The following is a 19,544-nucleotide window of genomic DNA, read 5'->3' as shown; positions in this document are numbered from 1 at the left end:
TTGCAACAATACATCGTTAGATCATAGATATTCTTCATCCAATTGGGTTTTCTCATTTGGATATCTAGGCCTAAGTCTTGAGTAGTTATGGATCTCATTCTAGGACTTGAAGTTTTCAGTTACAATGTTATCTATAGATAGGAGCATCTGGATTATTTTACCATTTATAGGAATTTTTTTTTTCAATTTACTTCTTCACCAGACATCTTCTTTGGCAGTAGCAAATACCTTTGAGCATGCTACTCCCAATCTTATAGTCTGTTGGATATCAATAAAGGGCATCATCAGGTATCTATTTTTAAATCTTGAAAGGAATCTTGAATCATTTTTACATATGTGTGGGAAATTACTTCTTCAAGGGGAGGCATTAATGTAGTGTTTTGCTGCATTGAATCAAGTTATTTGTAGTCAATGAACAATAAGCATGGTGGCATCTTGTATTTCCATTATCTTTTGGTTAATTTTATGACTGTAAAAATATTACAGTTCGGTAAAGCCTGTCTATTCCCTTCTCATGTACTCATCAATGATATCCTTGACACATGTACATCTTTATTCTTATAAATATTTTATAGAGATAAAGGCTCTATCTATGATTTCATTAGTGTAGAGAATTTTCAGCTAAGGAAACTCTCTCCAACAATACAAACCAGCACCTTCCTTGCCATGTATAGTTTTGGAATGTTGCCTGCAGCGTTGAGAGCTGAAGTTACTTGCTTAGGGGCTCATAGCTAATATATGAGGGAGGACCTGAACCTAGGCCTTCCTAACTTTCTAACTTTCCTAACTTTTCTCTCTATCCATTATACCATGTTGCTTCTCAGATTTTAGACAGATGGGAAAGTAAGCATATAAGTGAGTAGTTATTAATGTTATCCTGATTATCTTAAGTGGTGGTAATAATATATCTAGCATTTACATAGCATTTCACATATCATCTCATTTGACCCTTACAAAAACCCTATGAGACAGGTGCTGTTACTATCCCCTTATAGATGAGAAAACTGAGGGTTAAAGAAGCTAAGTAATTAGTCCAGGGTCGCCCAACTAGTCAGCTAATAAGGGTTTGAGGTAGAATTCAAACTCAGGTCTTCCTGACTCCAAGTCCAACAATATATCCACTGTCCCACTAATTAGATCATTCTTCACAAGCTTCTTCCCTAATCAGAACTACAGAAAAATAGGTTTTATTTTGGTCCCAAATAAGCCAAACAGAAGCAATTGTAAAACTTAATTAGTCTTTTAATAAAACAACAAAAGGCCACGCAAATTTCATAAGTAACATTCTATGAAACTGGGGGAAAGGTGCCTACTGGAAAAAAGGGGGGAACATAGAGAAATGTTGGTGATTAAGTAAAAATTAAAGGCAGCTAGAAAGTTTAATACCAATTATAAGTAAAATTCAAAACGTACTAGCTTGGTATTGTGTGTGTAAGGTCTTTGGGAAGGCCCTTGCTGACCAGCCAAATTGATTATTACAACATTTATAGAAGCTGTTGTTTGGTTTTATAGTTTCTATAATAAGCACTATTTTTATCCACTACAGTCCCCTGACGTGTCATCGTGACTATGGAGGTGACCCTGGATTCTTGATGGCAATGCCAGCATAGTACTAGCCTCCAGCCTAGGGATATGGAAGGGTTTCTAGTGCAGGCCTAGTGACAAATGGTCCATTAATTCAACTCAGCCCAAAAAAAGTTCTTTATGACTCATTACCAGGTTGAATGCAGTGGGTTTTTGGTTTTTTTTGGCCACAACAGTTCTCAAAGGCCATCTTTTAAGCTATGGAGGGATTATCATCTACACTTCTGGGGGAGTAACCACGAAGGTGAGTCTGTGCTGGGAGGTTGCTGAATGAAGTCATGGGAACTGAAGTGCTAAGAGGCCAACAATCTAGATTTGGGGGAAATACCAGCCCATTCCGATGTGTACCAAGTACTGATTTTTCCATGTAACCACTAGCAGTTGCAGAAAGAACTAATATAGTTTGCAAAGACTATGGACTTCCACTTTCAGTTTTCAAATAACTGGGAAATCACTAATCCCATTAAATGTCAGTTTCTTGTGCTATTGAACTACAAGTTTCTTTTCAGCTTCTTGGAAATGAGAGCTGTTTTTATTGTTCATCTAATTCATTCCCCTTTGCCTCAGTGGTTAGAGTATTGGGCTTAGAATCAGGAAGACTCATTTTTATGAGTTCAAATCCAGCCTCAAACATTTACTAGCTGTATGACCCTGGACAAGTCACTGAACCCTGTTTACCTCAGTTCTTCATCTATAAAATGAGTCGGAGAAGAAAATGGCAAACCACTTCAGTATCTCTTCCATCTTAAATAGGTTCGCAAAGAGTCAGACATAGCTGAAAAACAACTGAACGATAAAAGATCTTGTCTACCTCTGATTATCAGTGACTTAAAGAAATATAGTATCAGTATGGATCCTTTTTTATTTAACTCTTATTTGACGACTTTGAAAATCTTGGGTCACCTTCATGTTAAAGTAAGGAATTAGTGACGGCTCCCAGTATGTATATGTGGAAGGGGAGAGGGAAAGGGGCTGGCAACGTGCCTAATATTCTACTATTGGTGTCATCAGCACTTCAGATGTTCTACAAAGTCCTATTCCTTGCTGAGCCCTAAAACTACAACATTTTACTTACACCAGTGATTGCCCTAGAAATTCCACTTCCCAAAGTCATTTGCATCTTCATTACAAAAACTATTTTTGTCGTATTTACATTTTCTGTTGAGATGGTGGTTTGCCACTAGTAATTTTTCAACGCCTTCTCTAGTCTTGCTTTCTTAACTGTCATCTGGTCTTTGTACAGTCCCCTTCAATGATGTCATAGTTTCTTTAATAATCCTATATCAAATAATCGCCTGTTGGGCTTTAGTCCTAGTTCCTTTCTCGGTAACGTTTTTGTTCAGATAACACATATCCTTCTGCCCACCCCAGGAACACATTCATTCCCATTCAGAACAGTTCTATATCATCTCAAATGGAAACATCATTCTTAGCATAGTCCAAACATGGCAAAGAGAATTGATCGTTTCTCAATGACCCTCTTCTCCTGCCTACTTTTTCCATCAAAATGAGCAGTACCAGGATTTCCCCATGAGAAACCTCAGGGACCTGTGGTTCATTTTAATTCATCTCATTGCCTTTGCATTGGTATTCAGGAAGGACCAACACCTCTGGGTGTGAGGGCTTGCTGAGCCTTTTTAAGGGCTACTCATCTACCTGTGGTGTCCACCTGTCACCCAACTCTCACCTGTGGCTACAAGAAGCTGTAGCATGCACAGTGACCACAATCCAGTAAAACCTTCTCAGCAGATGGGCTAAACTAGGTTGAGGGTAACTGACAGACTTTGAACCCATTGGTGAGTTAAAGGGCTGTGTACCCCAAGCGTGTAAAGATTTCTCTTGGCAGAATGAGTGTCTGAGAACAATTTGTTCTAATGGTCATGAAGGCAGCTGGAGCAGGTGCTATGGCGCATTTAGAGATTGGTCAGGCATTGGAGACACCAAGGTCATCCACTGCATCCTGGACCATCGTCAGTTGTCTTGACTTTTTTCTTGCCACTGGATTTTGATGACTCAAGAAGAGAATGAGGCCAGCAACTTGAAACAAGTCTGCCTCACTTCAATTCACTTAAGAGTCAAGATATCACCCATGATATCATTGGTCCTCTTCAAAAATGAAGGACGAGCAACAACATCCAGTGCTACATCCTTCCACTTTTTTTACAGCGTCTTCAGAAGCCGTCCCTTAATCTTAACCTCCTACAGCAGTTTTCTTAGTCCAAGTCTCACTCCTCTTTCATTTATATGTTCTAATTTCTCCTTAGATGTCCTTCAACATCACACCCTTCTACAATTAATGCTCAGTGACATTAACTGACTTTTGTGTTCACATTTCTAAAATCAACTGCCCATAAATTGGAGTTAATAATTTTACCTTCTTGGAACTGGCTTATCAAATCATACTATACAGTGAGTTTTTTTTTCTTTTTTAAGAAGCAGGATTCTCAGAGATTGTCTTATTGTGAATCAGTCTAAGATAAAATTTTGTCTGCCTTCTGGCCATCAGCAAAAACCATGAAAGAAATGAGTAAAGGGGATAGAAAATGGATCTATGAGACATAGTTAAATGAATAGAATAGTGAAATGCAAAGAGAAAAGTTGACAACTCTGGATCTCATTTTTTATCCCTCCTTTTTTGAGTAGACTTGTTCACTGCTGACCTCCTCAAATCATTCTGTTCCTATAGAGCTTTCTCCCAGGCATAAACACCCCTCCTTTGACTGACAGAGGCTGCCAAATATACTTTCTCTCAGTGAGACAGGAATGTCAGGGGTGAGAAACTGAGTTTAAGCTAGGTATAGGTTCAGGAATTTATACACTTAAATGAACCTGAGGACTGTGGAGCCCCATTGTATGTGTCAGAGAGTATGTGTTAACTGGTAGTTTGTACTTAAAATGGAGTCATTCATTAATTACTAGAAAGAATTCCTTTTGCCTGTAAAACAAAGTGATCTCAAGTATGAAGCCTATGCCAATTTGACCTCACACAAACTCTTTGCCTGGCGGTTAGCTAATCATTGTCACCCCTGATTTTGAGGTAAAGAGGTGGATTAGGAAATTTTAATTAAACTTTGGATTGAATTTTCCAGTGTGGGTTACAGATAAGGAAACTAAGAGAACAGTCAGTTTTTTCCAGTTTAATGAAACAGCTGCAATGACATTCTGTAATTAATGCAGAACCTAAAGAAAGAAAGAAAGAAAGAAAGAGTAAGGAAGTAAGAAAGAAGGGAAGGAAGGAAGAAGGAAAGAAAGAAAGAAGGAAAGAAAGAAAGAGTAAGGAAGTAAGAAAGAAGGGAAGGAAGGAAGAAGGAAAGAAAGAAAGAAAGAAAGAAAGAAAGAAAGAAAGAAAGAAAGAAAGAAAGAAAGAAAGAAAGAAAGAAAGAAAGAAAGAAAGAAAGAAAGAAAGATTTTTAAGAAACCTAGTGTTGTTCTATATATAATGAAACTCATTTACCCTGGTCATGTAGGGAAGCAGATAGCCATAATGGTATGAGAGCTCCTTACACTCTAAAGTCTCCCTGACCCTTGTGTAGAATTACCATAAAATTTAACAATCATGTGGTACTCTGCCAAGAAAACTCCAGATGGGGTCTCAGAGTCAAAGAATTGAACATGACTGAAAAGACTGAACAACAAAAGCACCTGCTACTTGTAAGTCACTGTGCTAGGTGCTAGAGATATAAAGGCAAAAACAAAATAAATTCTACCACCAAGGAACTTACGTTCTCATAAGAGAATATAACATATACTTGCATAATTAAATATGAAATATTTTGAAGAGGGAGAGAACATTAACAACTGGAGAAAACGCTAATCTTGAGTCAAGTTCACACCTCCACCTGTTCAGTCCTTTGTTGCTTGTGGGCAAGATCAATTTTAGTCTAGCTATGAGTTTCCTGTTGCTCATCTCCTAGACTGCCTAGCTACTTCACAAAAGGAAAGGGCCACATGCCCCTTTCTCAGCAGGTCTATAGCCTGAGTACTTGTCTACCAATACCTTCTTAAATTCACTGAGCTAATTAAACCTGTCTCAATATAAAGAAACATACCTTTCTCCTCCCCAGAATTTGTTATAATGGATCTGTCTTGAACTCTGTCCAAAGTAGATTAATTACCAGAAACGCTGGAAAAATAACATTTTCACATAGCCTCACTGATTACATAGTCCTATAACGTGGACCCCAAGAGGTAATATAGGAAGGCCTCTGAGAAATTGTGATTAGTTCAGTAGAATAGGGAGCCATATGTCTTTCAAGCCCTTTCTAGATCCTCACTATCACATTTCTTGGTTCTGTTTAAATGAAGTTTTATTGAATGAGATGTCTTCTCACATCTGTCCAAGGAACCTCCACTGCTGGTGCCTTCCCCTTGGGATTACCTCCCATCCATATATTATGGGTGCATAATGGGTCACATATCTCCCCCATTACAATGTTAGCTCTTGGTGGACAGGGACCATGTTTTTGCCTTTCTCTTCCATCCTCAAAACTTAGTACGCTGCCTGGCACAAAGTAAGTAGTTAATAAATGCTTGTTAATTGGCTAAACAGTACTCAGCAGACTTCCTGGATTAGCCCAACTGCAAAACTTACCTGACAGTGAAAAGAAGTCATTTTATGCAATTCTTTGTGTGCCTTTCTGCTTCTCTGTATCCTAGATGTAGAACATTAAAACAAGGCAGATCATAGCTGGAGCATTGTTTTCAGTTTGGCCTTCCCACATATTAGAATGGGAGTGGATAAGCTGGAGTGTGTCCCTTGGATGGTGAGAGGACTGCCTTACATGCCGCATGAGAAAGGATTGAAGGAATGTTTAGCCTGGAGAAAAGCAGTGTTTTTTGTTTGTTAGGGATTGGTAGGAGAAGAGGAAAGGGGAATAAGGAAAGGGGGAAAGGTGGTGGGAACTTAGAACATATCTGTCTTCAGAATAACAGAATTTAAGAATCAGAATTGCCCTCAGTGGCTGCCTACACCTGAAAGAAGTTCCTCCAATTATCCCATATTCAGCAAGTAGTCACCCAGCCTCCTTGGAGGCCCTCAAGTGGAGGAACCTACAACCTCCTGGGGGTAGCCTGTTACATTCCTGGACAGCTTTCATTTTTAGGAAGCTGTTCCTGAGATCAAGCCTAAATTTGCTTCTTGGAAATTCCTATCTGCTGTTCCTGCTTCTGCCCTCTGGGCACAAATGAAAGAAATCTTACTCCTTTATCAGGAGACTGGCTTCTAAATTCCTTGAAAACTTGTTGTCCAGTTCCACACTCCCACCCCAGCCACTCTCCCTGAAGTCTTCTCTTCCCTGGGCTACAAATCCCTAGATAGAAAAGGATGAGATTTGTTTTGCTTAGGCCCACTGGGCAGAATTAGGATCCCGTAGTCTACAAACATTACTAAGTGCCTGGGGTTGTTACTGTCATTTGACCGTGACATCCTGGCCAAACCTCACTTGGTCCTTATTTGGGCCCTGGTTGACTCAGAGTGAATGTAAATAGGAATTGTTTCTGTTTTGGCCAAAAGCCCAGAGTCTTCCCCTCCCAGCTAAATTTAATTTTCTGGACTAGGTTAAAGAGGCCATTCTTTGCCTCATTTTTTAAACTAGCCTTAACCACTGAATGGGCATTGCCTCAGTCAAACTGAGGAGTGCCAGTAAGCACTGGAGGATAGGAAGAAGAGCAAAAATATGGTCCCCATTCTTAAGGAGTTTATATTCTAATGTAGGAGACAACATGAAAATAACTATGACCATAAAAGTTACATAAAACATAAATGGAAGGCAATCTTGGAGGGAAGGGACTGAGGGAGGAGGGGAGGACCAGGGAACTCTCACCAGAAAGAGCAATGGGCCCAAGTTGTGGAGAGGAAGATTTTTACTGGATGTGAAGAAAAATTTCCTAATCCTTAGAACTGGCCAAAAGTAGAATGCCAGTGGTGGTTGTGGGTGCCTCATCACTAAAGGTTTTCACGCAAGGCTAAGTGACTAATTTTCTCAGAATGTTACAAAGGGGCTAGTTGATATAGGAGTTATATTACATCAGGAATTCTTAACCTGATATCCACAGATTTCAGGAAGTTTAAGCGGGGGAGGGGTTCTGCCTGTGAACTTAGGTGAGATTTTTAAAAAACTTTATTTTTACCAATTTTTAAAATTTTAGCATTTCCCTCAATTGTGGATGTCATAAACAAAACATTTTTCTGAGAATGATCCATAGACTTCACTAGACTATCAAAGAGGAGTTTGTGACATACACAAAATTTTTTTTTTAAGAATGTCTATATTAGGTGACTTTCGAGGTCCCTTTTGACTGAGGATCTGGCATATCATGGGCTAGGTTAAACAAATATTTTAAAAAATCATTTTCCAGGGATTTTTCTTTTTTTTCCCCCATGGCCAACTTGTTAAGCCAAAAATTATGTGAACATTGTGATCAAAAGGTAAAGGTCACCAAATAACATTTTATTGTATTATTTAAAAGTCTTCATGCTTGGTAATCATTTCCAACAGGATTATAAATTTAAAAAAAAGAGAGAAAAGAACTCTGCAACATGATTTATCTAGGGGTTTAATTGATTGAACTTGGATAAATTATTCATTACTTCATTAAAATTCAAGCAAGCCTGAAGGTTTCCATCTGATGCATTAAGTTGTCTAATATGGAGAAATTGCTGTAGATTCATTGCATAGGATGATTCTTCCAATATGCTGCACTTTAATTTTGCAGGAAATTCAAATGAGATGTAAATTTTGCATTTTGTTTTCCATTAACTAAAATTGTTTATATAGTCCCCAGGAGAAGGAAAAGGCTCTTACTAAGGTCTGCAGATTGTTGCTTTTTTAAAAAAAAATCTATTGGTGGAAAACACCATTAGTATACATGGTGAAGGCAAAGTTTTGTTATTCTTGCTCAGCCATTTTTCAGTTGTGTCTGACTCTTTGTGACCCCATTTGGGGTTTTCTTGGCAAAGATACTGGAGTAGTTTGCCCTTCCTTTTTCAGCTCATCTTACAGATGAGGAAACTGAGGCAAACAGTTACATGACTCACCCAGGGTCACACTAGTAAATGTCTGAGGCCGGATTTGAACTCAGGAATATGAGTCTTCCTGACTCCAAGCCCAACAGTATCCACTGTGCCATCTACTTGCCCTTGGTGATGGTACATAGTAAGAGCTTAAATACTTTTATTTATTCATTCATTTAAAAAATTTAATTAAATGCATTATTCCTAAGAAAAAAGCTACAGTTCTGTAGTAAGAAATAGAAGTATGTACTATAAGCTGATTATTTCTTTCAATTTGACTTCAATTTATTTGAATATTAACAAATGTTAGTGAAATAAGTTTTGCTTTAAAAAAAAAGCAATAATCCTTATGTCCTGACATTTGAGATCACAAAATAAGCCCGGAGAATGGAGGCAGCATGGAATAGTAGAAAGTGCCCTGGACTAGGAATCAAGAAAGCATAGGTTCAAATCCCAGCACAACCACTTAGTAGCTGTACAGCCTTGGTCACTTCATTTAATTTCCCTGAACTTCAGTTTCCTTCAATGAAAACTGGAATGTATATATATACATACATACATATATGCATGTATTTATACTATCTACCTCACAGTAGAAGGCAAGAAAATAAATGTTTGTGGTCAATCAATAAGCATTTTTGAGTACTTAGTAGATGCTAGGCCATGTGTTAGTGCCAGGAAACATAAGAAAGGCCAAAACAGTCCCTGCCCTCAAGCAGCTTGCCTTCTATTCATAGAGATAACAGGCCAATACCTGCTATCATAAGATGTATACAAATTAAGTGGTAGGTAATCTGAAAGGGATGGAATATGAAGCATGCCTGGGGCTGGCTAAATAGAGGGAGCTATGGGATATACTCTTCTATTAGGATGGCACAGTCCCCAGGGTAGGAATTCTAGAACCAAGAGGATTAAATTTTCCAGCAGGGTTTAGTAGTAGAGGGTGCAGTATGTCATTTGAGGCTCACAACAACCCTGGGAGGGAGGTGTTATTAATTATCTCCTTTTTACAGATGAGGAAATTGAAGCAGACAGAGGTTAAGGGATTTGCCCAGGGTCACGTAGCTACTAACTGTCTGAGGCAGGATTTGAACTCAAGATGATGATACTTGCATTCCTCCCCTCAAGACTTTCTCTTGGGTCTCTTAATGGTGTGTGTGTGACTCTGGATTCTTGAAAGTATTTCCAGTGGAATGTCATCCTAGTTAGGGCTAACAAGCTTGGTGTGACAGGGGTGGTCTTGACATCCAGGCACCAGCCTAGCAAAGTTTGGAAGGGCTTATCAGTAGAAGGAATGTTGGTTTAGTTATCAGGTAACATGGGGGGGGGGAGGTAAAGGGGTAGTCTCAGTCAGTGGAAGGAATACCACCTTAACTAATGAAGTTGTGGACCTTTTGAAGCATGAGGGTTGTACTTACACTGACTACCTCACCGAGTTTTCATTAAGAAAGTGTATGTAAAGTGCTTTGTGTCTTTCAAACAGTATGTCAATGACATTGCCTACCTTCGTTTGCTATTTAGTTCAGTTGGAATATTGAATGAATGGTTTGACTTTGGGGACTCTTGCTGCTATTTTGTCCTTCATTCTCAAAGAGGACTGTGATGCCATGGTGTGTAAGTGAATTGGATTTAAGTAAGGGAGGGCTGTGCAAAGTCACCATCCTCACTTTGTCCTCCAGAGCCATCTGGGTCCTGTGGCCAGGATCAGGACAACTAGAGATTTGGGCGACTGTGGTTATCACCTGGAATTAGGCAAAATATATAGTGGAAAAATATTAGTCTTGATATTAGGTGAGAACTAGGTTAGCATCTTGCCTCCAACATTGAAGAATCATTTAATGATTTTGTGCCTTAGTTTCCTGGTGTACAAAGTGAGAATAATCTTTGTACCTACTTCACAGGATTTTATAGGGTTCAGATGAGGTAATGAATTCAAAGTGCCTAAGGCACTATATAAAAGCTATTTTAGGAGTGAAGTGAATGTGCAAGTCAACCCTGGTGGAGAAAACCTCCTGTGCTATTCTGATAGATTGCTATGACCTTCCCTATTGGGAGCAAGTCTCTCTACCAGAACAGACAGCACAGGTAGTCTGTCCCAGGATAGATTTCCTTGCCTAATCAGGAGACCTGTTAGCATTCGATGTTAGTGAATGAGCATATCTGTTGGAGCAAACAGAACCTTCATTTCAAACAGCCTTTGATTTCAAAAGCAAATTATCTCTAGAGAGGCTGAAGTGACTAGTAGGTCTACATAGGAAGCAGTGAACTTACCAGAGCCTATGAAATCCTTTTTAAATTTTGCTTTTGCATCTTCAGGTCCCCAGAAACTTGATTATTGACCTCCCTACAGGGTGATCTCATCTATGTCCTCAGTATATCTTATCTTTTCTTAGGCTTCTTATCTTCACTTCATTTTTATTTTCATTTTTATTCACCCAGGTTATGGACATACGGTACCTTTATCAGACGGAGGTAAGGCCTTCTGCATCATCTATTCCGTCATTGGCATCCCCTTCACCCTCTTGTTCCTGACAGCAGTGGTCCAGCGCATCACCGTTCACGTGACCCGGAGGCCTGTGCTCTACTTCCACATCCGTTGGGGATTCTCCAAACAGGTGGTTGCCATCATTCACGCCGTCCTGCTTGGTTTTGTGACTGTGTCCTGCTTCTTCTTCATCCCGGCCGCGGTGTTTTCCATCTTGGAAGATGACTGGAACTTTTTGGAATCCTTTTATTTTTGCTTCATTTCCTTAAGCACCATTGGCCTAGGGGATTATGTTCCTGGAGAAGGCTACAATCAGAAATTCAGGGAGCTGTATAAGATAGGCATCACATGTAAGTATCTTGGACATTTATAAAAGCGAGCAGAGGGTGTATAACCAAATGTTTCCTGAATCCCGACCTGACTCTATTCCTTCTCCTTTCTTTGTCCTTGTACCCTAAGTCCACCCCATCTTTTGATGGCTGACCACGTTTTAAAGGTTTAATCATTTTCAGAGCTGACTAGTACCTACCTTTCTATTCCTTCCCACTGTTATTCCACTTACCCACCATCTCTGGCAAATTCATTAAGCCAAAATAAATTATAATCTTTACTGAAAGTTAAAGCTCCCTTTACAATTCTTACAGTCCTGACAGTATTTATGTTTTGTATTAGTTCTTCATTAATGGAGCACTTAGAGGTTGTCAGGTCCAGAGTCAGTATATGTCAGAGGCAGGATCGTAGATCTAGACCTGGAAAGAAAGCCATCTAGTCCAGATAGGAAACTGAGTCTCAGAGAAAGTAGGTAAATTGGCCAGGGTTACAAAGGCAATAAGTAACAGAGCCAGGATTTGAACTCAAGTCTTCCTAACTCCAAGGCCTGCCCTGTGTCCTGCCTGATACTCCCATGCTGATGGATAAGTGTTCTAAGGTATTAAAAATAGAGTCACATTTATACCGGTACCAAATGTGGCACCCTTCCATCATATCTAAACACTAGAACAAAAACTGAATAGCTCATTGATATGTTAGTTTTAAATTCTTGCATTTTAATTTTAAACTTAAATTCTTAAATTCATAAAACTTGTACTGGAACCTATTAATGCTGGTCATGTATTTAATATACCCAGGATACCTTCACTCACAGGCATATCTGATTTATTCAGAGAGCAGCTCTTTCTGAACAAGAGAACAGAAGTATCATTATGCTTGCTTTTCTGATATAGAAACTCCTAAAGACTGAAAGACTACGTAGAAAGTCCCCAGCAAAGTATAGCCTCCAGGGAGCTGAAATTTCAATGACCAGAAATTTATAATTTAAAACAGCTTCAGTCAGAGTCATAGGTGTCAACTTTCTCTCTTTTATTTTAAGTTGGGAGGTTTTTTCTCCTTTAACTCATTCCATCCAAATATCCTCATTTTCTACTAAATACTGGAATGTAAAATGAGGCAGCTAGGTGGCACAGTGGATAGAGCTCCAGGCCTAGAGCCAGGAAAACCTGAGTTCAAACCTGACCTCAGATAGTTATTAGCTGTGTGACCCTAGGTAAGTCACTTTACCTGCTTTCCTCAACTATAAAATTGGGATAATAATAGCCCTTACCTTGCAAGGTTGTTGAGAAGATCAAAAAAGATATTTGTAAAGTGCTTAGCATGGTGTCTGGCACATAGTAGGTGCTTTATAAATGTTGGTTAGATATCATAATTAAGTGTTTAGATCTGGGGTTACAGCTCAACACTCAATAGAAATATTGTGCTTTAAGATCATTCCCATGAAGTAAGTGTGTGCTGGGGGGGTTTGAGAACAGGCTAGAGACAGGTACGGATTTTATCATCCTTGGGGGTCAGCGCTTGTTTGCATGTGGAGGGTGAAATAGAAAGGGAAAAGTAAAGTGGAGAGAGACATGTGTTGGCACTCAGCCATACTGTAGCTGGGTGTAGATGTGTCTAAGTACCATTTTCCATGGACACAGCCTAACAGATGCCATTTGCTCTGTGATTGTATGTGCAAATCCCCGCTATTTCTGAAAGGAGCCCCCACCATAGCTCCTGCAATTTGTGAACAAAATTTGGAGCTAAGATTCTGGGTGAGACAGCCAAACCATGTCTCCAGAAGACAAAGTCATGAAATTCTCTGTGTCTGTTGAAGTCTTTAGGGGAAAAATTACTTGATGAAAGCAAATGCAGCATTCCTGCTCTCTTAGTGTCGAATGCCTATTTATTACAAGGATACCACAAAGGCTAGCTCATCTACCTCAGAGCCTGTCTGAAAATAGTTTTCAAGTCTTAGAATATTTAAAGGGAGTAGTCATAGGGAAAAGAGGGGTGGGTAGGATTTTTATTTCCTTCTGATTCTTCTGATTTTAGTAATGAATTTGCCTTTATTATATTTTAGCCATTGAAGATTTATGTCCTTCCCTCATCCCTCCAACTCCCCCCACCCTTTTTTTTGGAGTATTGCTGTGCTCATTCAGAGGTTTTCTTTACCCTATAGTTTAAATATAATGAACAGGGTTAATCATTCTCTTGCCAAATTGAACAGTGCCAAAGGTATTACCATGAAATCATGAAAAGATTTAGGCCTGCTGGTAGATTATGTAGAAATATAAATAGCTACAGAGAGGCCTACTTCATTTCTAGCATAACTCTTGAAGAAATTTTCCATTGACTTAAACTATAATTTTTATTATGAAACCTCTGTACCATAGGGGAAATATGGATCAAGGATTTAATATCCTGCAAGAGCATTCCAATTCTCTTAAAACAGCTATGTGAAGGATTACAGAGCTTTAATGTGCTTCTTTAAATTTCTTTTGAAATGTTTCTCTTTATAAATCAGGAATGAAGAGTCCTGTCTTGATCTCATGTGGATAATTCTTATGTCAACACATTTATTAAGTACTTATACATACCAGGCATTTTGCTAAGTGCTGGGGTTACAAAGAAAAAGGAAAAATAGCCATTCCCCTCAAGAAGCTTCTATTCTATTAAATACATATAATCCAGTAAATATGCTTCTTTGGAAATAGCAATCAGATAAGCTGGTACTAGTAAAAATCAGAAGCTCTGGCTGAGCACACATTTTTTTATCTTTTCAAAATAGTACTAATTTGGACTTTGGATCTTGAAATTTTAAAGAAAAATTTAATTTTTATTTATATCTTTTTTTAATATTCACTTCATTTTTGAAAATATCCTTCCTCCATTCTCCTACCCAGAGAATCATCCCTTTTAATAGAAAATAAAAAATAAAACTGCAAAACTAACCAACACATCAAGTGGTCTTGACCATGTGTATGGTATTCCGCACACTGAGTCCCCCACCTCTGTAAAAAGGACAGGAAAGCATATTCTCTCATCTTTCCTTTAGAGACAAACTTAGTCATTATGATTTCACAGATTTCAGTTTTGTCAAAACTTTATGATGAAACTTCTTTTCTAATAATGAAAATACCGTCAATATGTTTATCTCCTCAAGCCATGGGTTTGGACCTTCAAATTGGCTTGGGGTTTTTGAGGACAGAGGCAGGGATATGTTTTAAAACTGCAGAGGATAGTCTTATAGACACCCTGTTTCTCTTCTAGGTTACCTGTTGTTGGGCCTCATTGCCATGCTGGTGGTTCTGGAAACCTTCTGTGAACTCCACGAGCTCAAAAAGTTTAGAAAAATGTTCTACGTGAAGAAGGATAAGGACGAAGATCAGGTCCACATCATGGAACACGACCAACTCTCCTTCTCTTCCATCACAGACCAAGCCGCAGGCCTGAAAGAGGATCAGAAACAGAACGAGCCTTTTGTGACGGCTCAGGCATCCACTTACTCTGATGGCTCAGCAAACAATTAAAAGTAGGGGTCCCTCACTCCCACTGCCCTAGCACACTAATGTCCCTGCAAGTCAGAAATAGAAAAAAAAAGCCTTTGTTCATTTTTATGGAAATGTAAAAGCCAAGCTGATGATGCCACTTAAACAGATAGCCATTATTTGAGGTCTTAAAAACAAACAAAAAAGCAAGCCTGGGCTCAGTTGGAAAATGTAGTATCTGAGGAGAGGTAACCTCTACCTGTAAAATGTTCCGTGACAAGAAAGACTGGGCTTTGCAGATAGGTGAGAAATGCCGGAAACAGTCCCCCCGTGGAGAGGTTAACAATGCTTGGTGAGAAGCAGGTTTTATACTTTGAATTGAGAAATTTTTGGTTTGTCTTTGAATCATTTAGCAGCTGCATAGCAAAACTTTATATTTAAGAGAGAGGCTTAGCAATGTGTTTTATAATTACGCTCCTGTGTACGGTTTGCATGTGCCCCTTCAAAGTGATTATTTTTGTAGAACCTAAGTTAAGACCTCCTATTTATAATGAATGTTCAACTAATACATGTGTACATAGAAAGTATAAATATGTTTATATCCTGTGTATATATAAATATATATGTATATATATATGGTAGGTCCCTAGAATTCAGTGAACTTCTTAGACCGGAACTATAGATAGATTTTGTTTTCTTTCTTTATATAAGGAGTAACTCAGAATTGCTGCATTTGATAAGTGAATGAAATAGAATTAGGTTTAGGACTGACTAGAGAGACTGTGGAACTGCAAGAAACACTTTTCTCTTGCGGTGGTATTTTGTGAAATGTCTGGAACTTTTGTAAAAGTTTCTTTTTGTGAACAAGGAATGAAGAATGTCATTTGTACAGAAGTCAAGATAGGTAAGGATAGTTTTGTAAGGTTTTGGTGATTTGCAGCCATTTAATTTTTTTAAAAGCACAGAACTTTCAACCAAGAAAATATGAAACAGAGGTCTGGTTAAACTAGTTCAGTTACATGTCTAAAATTCATAAGATGGAATAAACAAAAGTGTATAGCCTGTGGCTACACTTAGTGTCTTTTATATGTCAGGGAAAACTTTAACAGTATCTCTATGGGCTCTCTGCACTCCTGTGTAGAAACCATAAAACTAGCAGCTTTCAATGATGCCTAGAGGAGAACACTAAAAATTTCAAGTAGGAAAAATAAACAGTACCATGAGGGCTAACTTATGCTCAGTGACAGGGTAAACTTTTCTTATCTTTTTTGTATATTATGTTATTTAGGGATGCTGATATTAGAATGATCACGGACTTGACTGTTAGAAAAAATTAGCACTTTAGGTGACTCACTTCAAGCCAATTTGTTACAATTTGGCCTATTTATGTAAGGGCTAACCTACATTTAACACACACACACACACACACACACACACACACACACACTCTGTTACGTTATGTGCAACAATAAGCCAACCTACTTCTCATCTGATTCACTTTCATAGCAGTCTCTGAAAATGGAGTCTTCTAGTTTCCATTGCACTTTTATTACTCAAGAAAATCATGTTTTTGTCACATAGAAAGAGTCCATTCCAAGTGTTCTGTTGAGTATGTGGTGGAATTCTAGTGGCTGATTACTATCCTGGTGAACTAGTTTCATCAGCAGAATATTTTGTTCAAGGTTTAAACCTAAAGACTTTTGTCAGATCTCCTTGAAACCCAATCCCATTGCCCCCATAGGCTTATTATATTTCCTGGTGTTCCATTACATATTCACCTTGCCTTTGCAGAGGAGAAACAACTGCAAGGAAAGTTATTGGCTAAGTGACAAATTGAGAGAGTGAAGAAACACATTTTGGATATGAAGGGGATGGAATAGTTGGCAGTCTGTCATTGATTGGCACAAAATGAAGACTGCTGCTGATGGAGAGTATAAATCAAAGTAATGATAAGTGACACTTGGGTGGTATACTGACATTTTATTAGATGCAGCAAATGGCTTTTGTTAGCCACAGCTGTCTGGCTTTAGTACAAGAGAGAAAGGGGCTTATAAATATGATGAAAGAGGAGGAGGAGTAGAAGGAGGAAAAGAGCTTGCAAAGGTTACTATGTATCAAAATGGCATTAACAGAGTACTTCATGTTCCATATATTCTTGACACATTCATTAATTCTCTCAAAATTATAGTGTGATTTCTTTCTTCATATATGTGAAAAGTGAGGAGAAAAAGCAAGAAAGTACTGCTTTTTTCAGATGGGAATTTAAAGGAAAGGTTTTTTCTGCCAATCATTCACTTGCATCAGTCATCAATAAAATTCTAATTGTCCTTATACAAGTGGAGAAATGGGGTGGGATGTAGGAAAATGCAGCCAGGAATGGAACTGGATTATAGGCTTTGATAGAGTCCTAAAGGATGAAACCTTGGAATTGTGCCCACTGATTGCCATTTGCTACCCTCTCTTATGGGAAACAAAAGTGTAATATATTTTGTGGTCTGTGAGATGTTATAGATTTTGAAGAAGGGCATTCTAGATAGTATGCTCAGAACAAAATATGAATATTTTGCTCAAAGTTTTTTTTACATCACAAGGCCTTTTCACTAAGAGAGAATAGCAGAGATTGTTGTCCTTGGGAAAAGAAGGGAGAACAATGGGAAAAATGTTTTGGGGAGTTCACTAGTGTGGTATAACTGATAGACTTCTGATGAGGAGAAAGGACTGGGAAATGTTCTGGGAATGAAAGAAAATGTTCTTTTGAGTGTAGGTATGGAGATCTCTGAATAATAGGTAGGCATGGCCTGGAATGTTTTCAGACAAATTCTCTGAGGACAGGATAATAGGAGGAAGGATTGATTAGTTGTCCTGAGGATGATGTGACTTAGTAGGATCAGTAGAGGGTTGTTTTGGATGGACCAGTAAGGTAAGGAGTATTGTATTCTTTGCTCTAAAACAGACATGGTCATCTTTCTACATACCACCCTCATGTGCCTTTTATGAAAATGAATAAGACTACACCAAGTATATTTTGAACCTTCAGACCCTAAGGTGAAGGGAAAACCAGCAAATGTAAATCACCATTTTTTACCCCTTAAGGTCATCTAGATTACCCAAAACATTTATATTAATAGTAATTAACATTAAGGAGCCAGTAGTAGTTCATTTGCTCATAATTCCGAATTCTGTGAACATTACTTCCTGATTGTGTGGTATATTCAATTTGTGTTGTGATTCACTCTTTTCTGTAGAGCATTCCGGCTAAGAAGAGATTTGGTCAATGTTGATGCCCACCTTTAGGTGGAATAAGTGAAATAATCACTTCGGACCTCACATTATGAAATGTGTTTATCTGCTCAACATATCATCCCTCTGTGAATTTAGTGGGAAAAAAAAACTTTTTTGGTTACATTTAAAAAACTGAGATAATAAAAGCTTTGCCATTGACCTTAGATGCCTACTGTATATTTAGGAAAACTAAACCACTATGTAATATATTTTGTTTTCTCTTGCAGAGATTTGTTCATATTTCCCAAGGACTTTTATTTTATCAAAATTGGACACACATACACCTCTGTCATTTGAGGAGGAAAGCATGAAATTGTATACTTGAGAGCAAATGTTATTTTGGTGTTCATTACTTATTTCTTCAATGGCTTGTACAATAGTACTTTTCTTCTTATCTGGCAACCTCAGCTCTCAGAAACCCAGCCAAGAACCCAGAAGGAAGAAAATAAAACAAAACTCTGAATAACCAAAATAAATGTCACAAAGTCCATGCATGAACTTTTATGTTCTTTACTCATATGAAGATCCCTTGGTTACTCAGTTATAGCTTATTTGCTTTTAACCTAGGCATGCTTCTAACAAGTTTGGTTATCTGAGTCCCTTACCTAGAGCAGATTAAAAGAAAGGAGAAAGAGTACAAGAGGCAAAAAGTGGCTACTGAGAACAAGAGAATACAGAAAAACTATTTTAAAATAACAGACGCAAGAATATAGAAATTCATAGTATAGGTCTAAGGGTCATTTAGTGTGTGGCTAAACAATTCTTCACTCTTCAACTGTTGAAGGCATTCATCACTACTTTAGAGTATAATACAGTGTTAATATTCATGGTGATGGCCCTTAGTCATCAAGGAAAGTATAAATTTGGTTTAATAAAGCAAATATGTAATACACTTTAAATAATGGTTTTTAATGCAAAATTCTTAAGATTGAGGGGGAGTTCAGCTGCTTAAAAGGGACAAGTTATCTGGTGAATCCAATTATATGGAACAGTTGGTTCCCAAATGATACCAGATAAGTAAATTATTGCAGTCTTAACATGCTGTCTTTTGTCCTTGAAGATGATGCTATGCTTAATAACTTTTTTAATAAGTAAACTGGAATGAATTATACACAGTTGAATGAATTAGAGGATCTCTTGAGGTCACTTCTATCTCACTGATTCTGTAAAAATTACGCGACATGGGTAGTGTTTTCACCATGGTATTGATGCAATTTTTAAAATTTGTTACGCATAGCAAATCCCTCGGGTACCAGAAATTTAGACTTTAACGATGGTCCAAGACATGAGCACAATTTGTCCATAATTTTTATGTTGTTTCATTATTGACCTGTCCTTAAATAGATGATGTCAAAACATGTTTGGTTTAAGTATTTAAATT

The 19,544-nt window shown here is 38.1% G+C and overlaps 1 protein-coding gene across 1 annotated transcript in view; it reads left to right on the top strand.

The window, feature by feature from the left end:
- The window catches only part of KCNK1 (potassium two pore domain channel subfamily K member 1), a 69,819-nt gene extending 51,492 nt beyond the window's left edge, over window positions 1-18,327 (top strand). The window contains exons 2-3 of the mRNA XM_036756583.1: window positions 11,036-11,431; window positions 14,664-18,327. Of these exons, the coding sequence (XP_036612478.1) occupies window positions 11,036-11,431; window positions 14,664-14,923 (656 nt within the window). The 3' untranslated portion in view covers window positions 14,924-18,327. The remainder of the gene's footprint in view (window positions 1-11,035; window positions 11,432-14,663) is intronic.
- The last annotated feature ends 1,217 nt before the right edge of the window (window positions 18,328-19,544 follow it).

The sequence above is a fragment of the Trichosurus vulpecula genome, chromosome 4 (assembly GCF_011100635.1).
Source record: "Trichosurus vulpecula isolate mTriVul1 chromosome 4, mTriVul1.pri, whole genome shotgun sequence".
Classification (NCBI taxonomy): domain Eukaryota; kingdom Metazoa; phylum Chordata; class Mammalia; order Diprotodontia; family Phalangeridae; genus Trichosurus; species Trichosurus vulpecula.
Note: the sequence above shows the minus strand (reverse complement) of the source record. Positions and strands in the feature narration are given on the sequence as shown.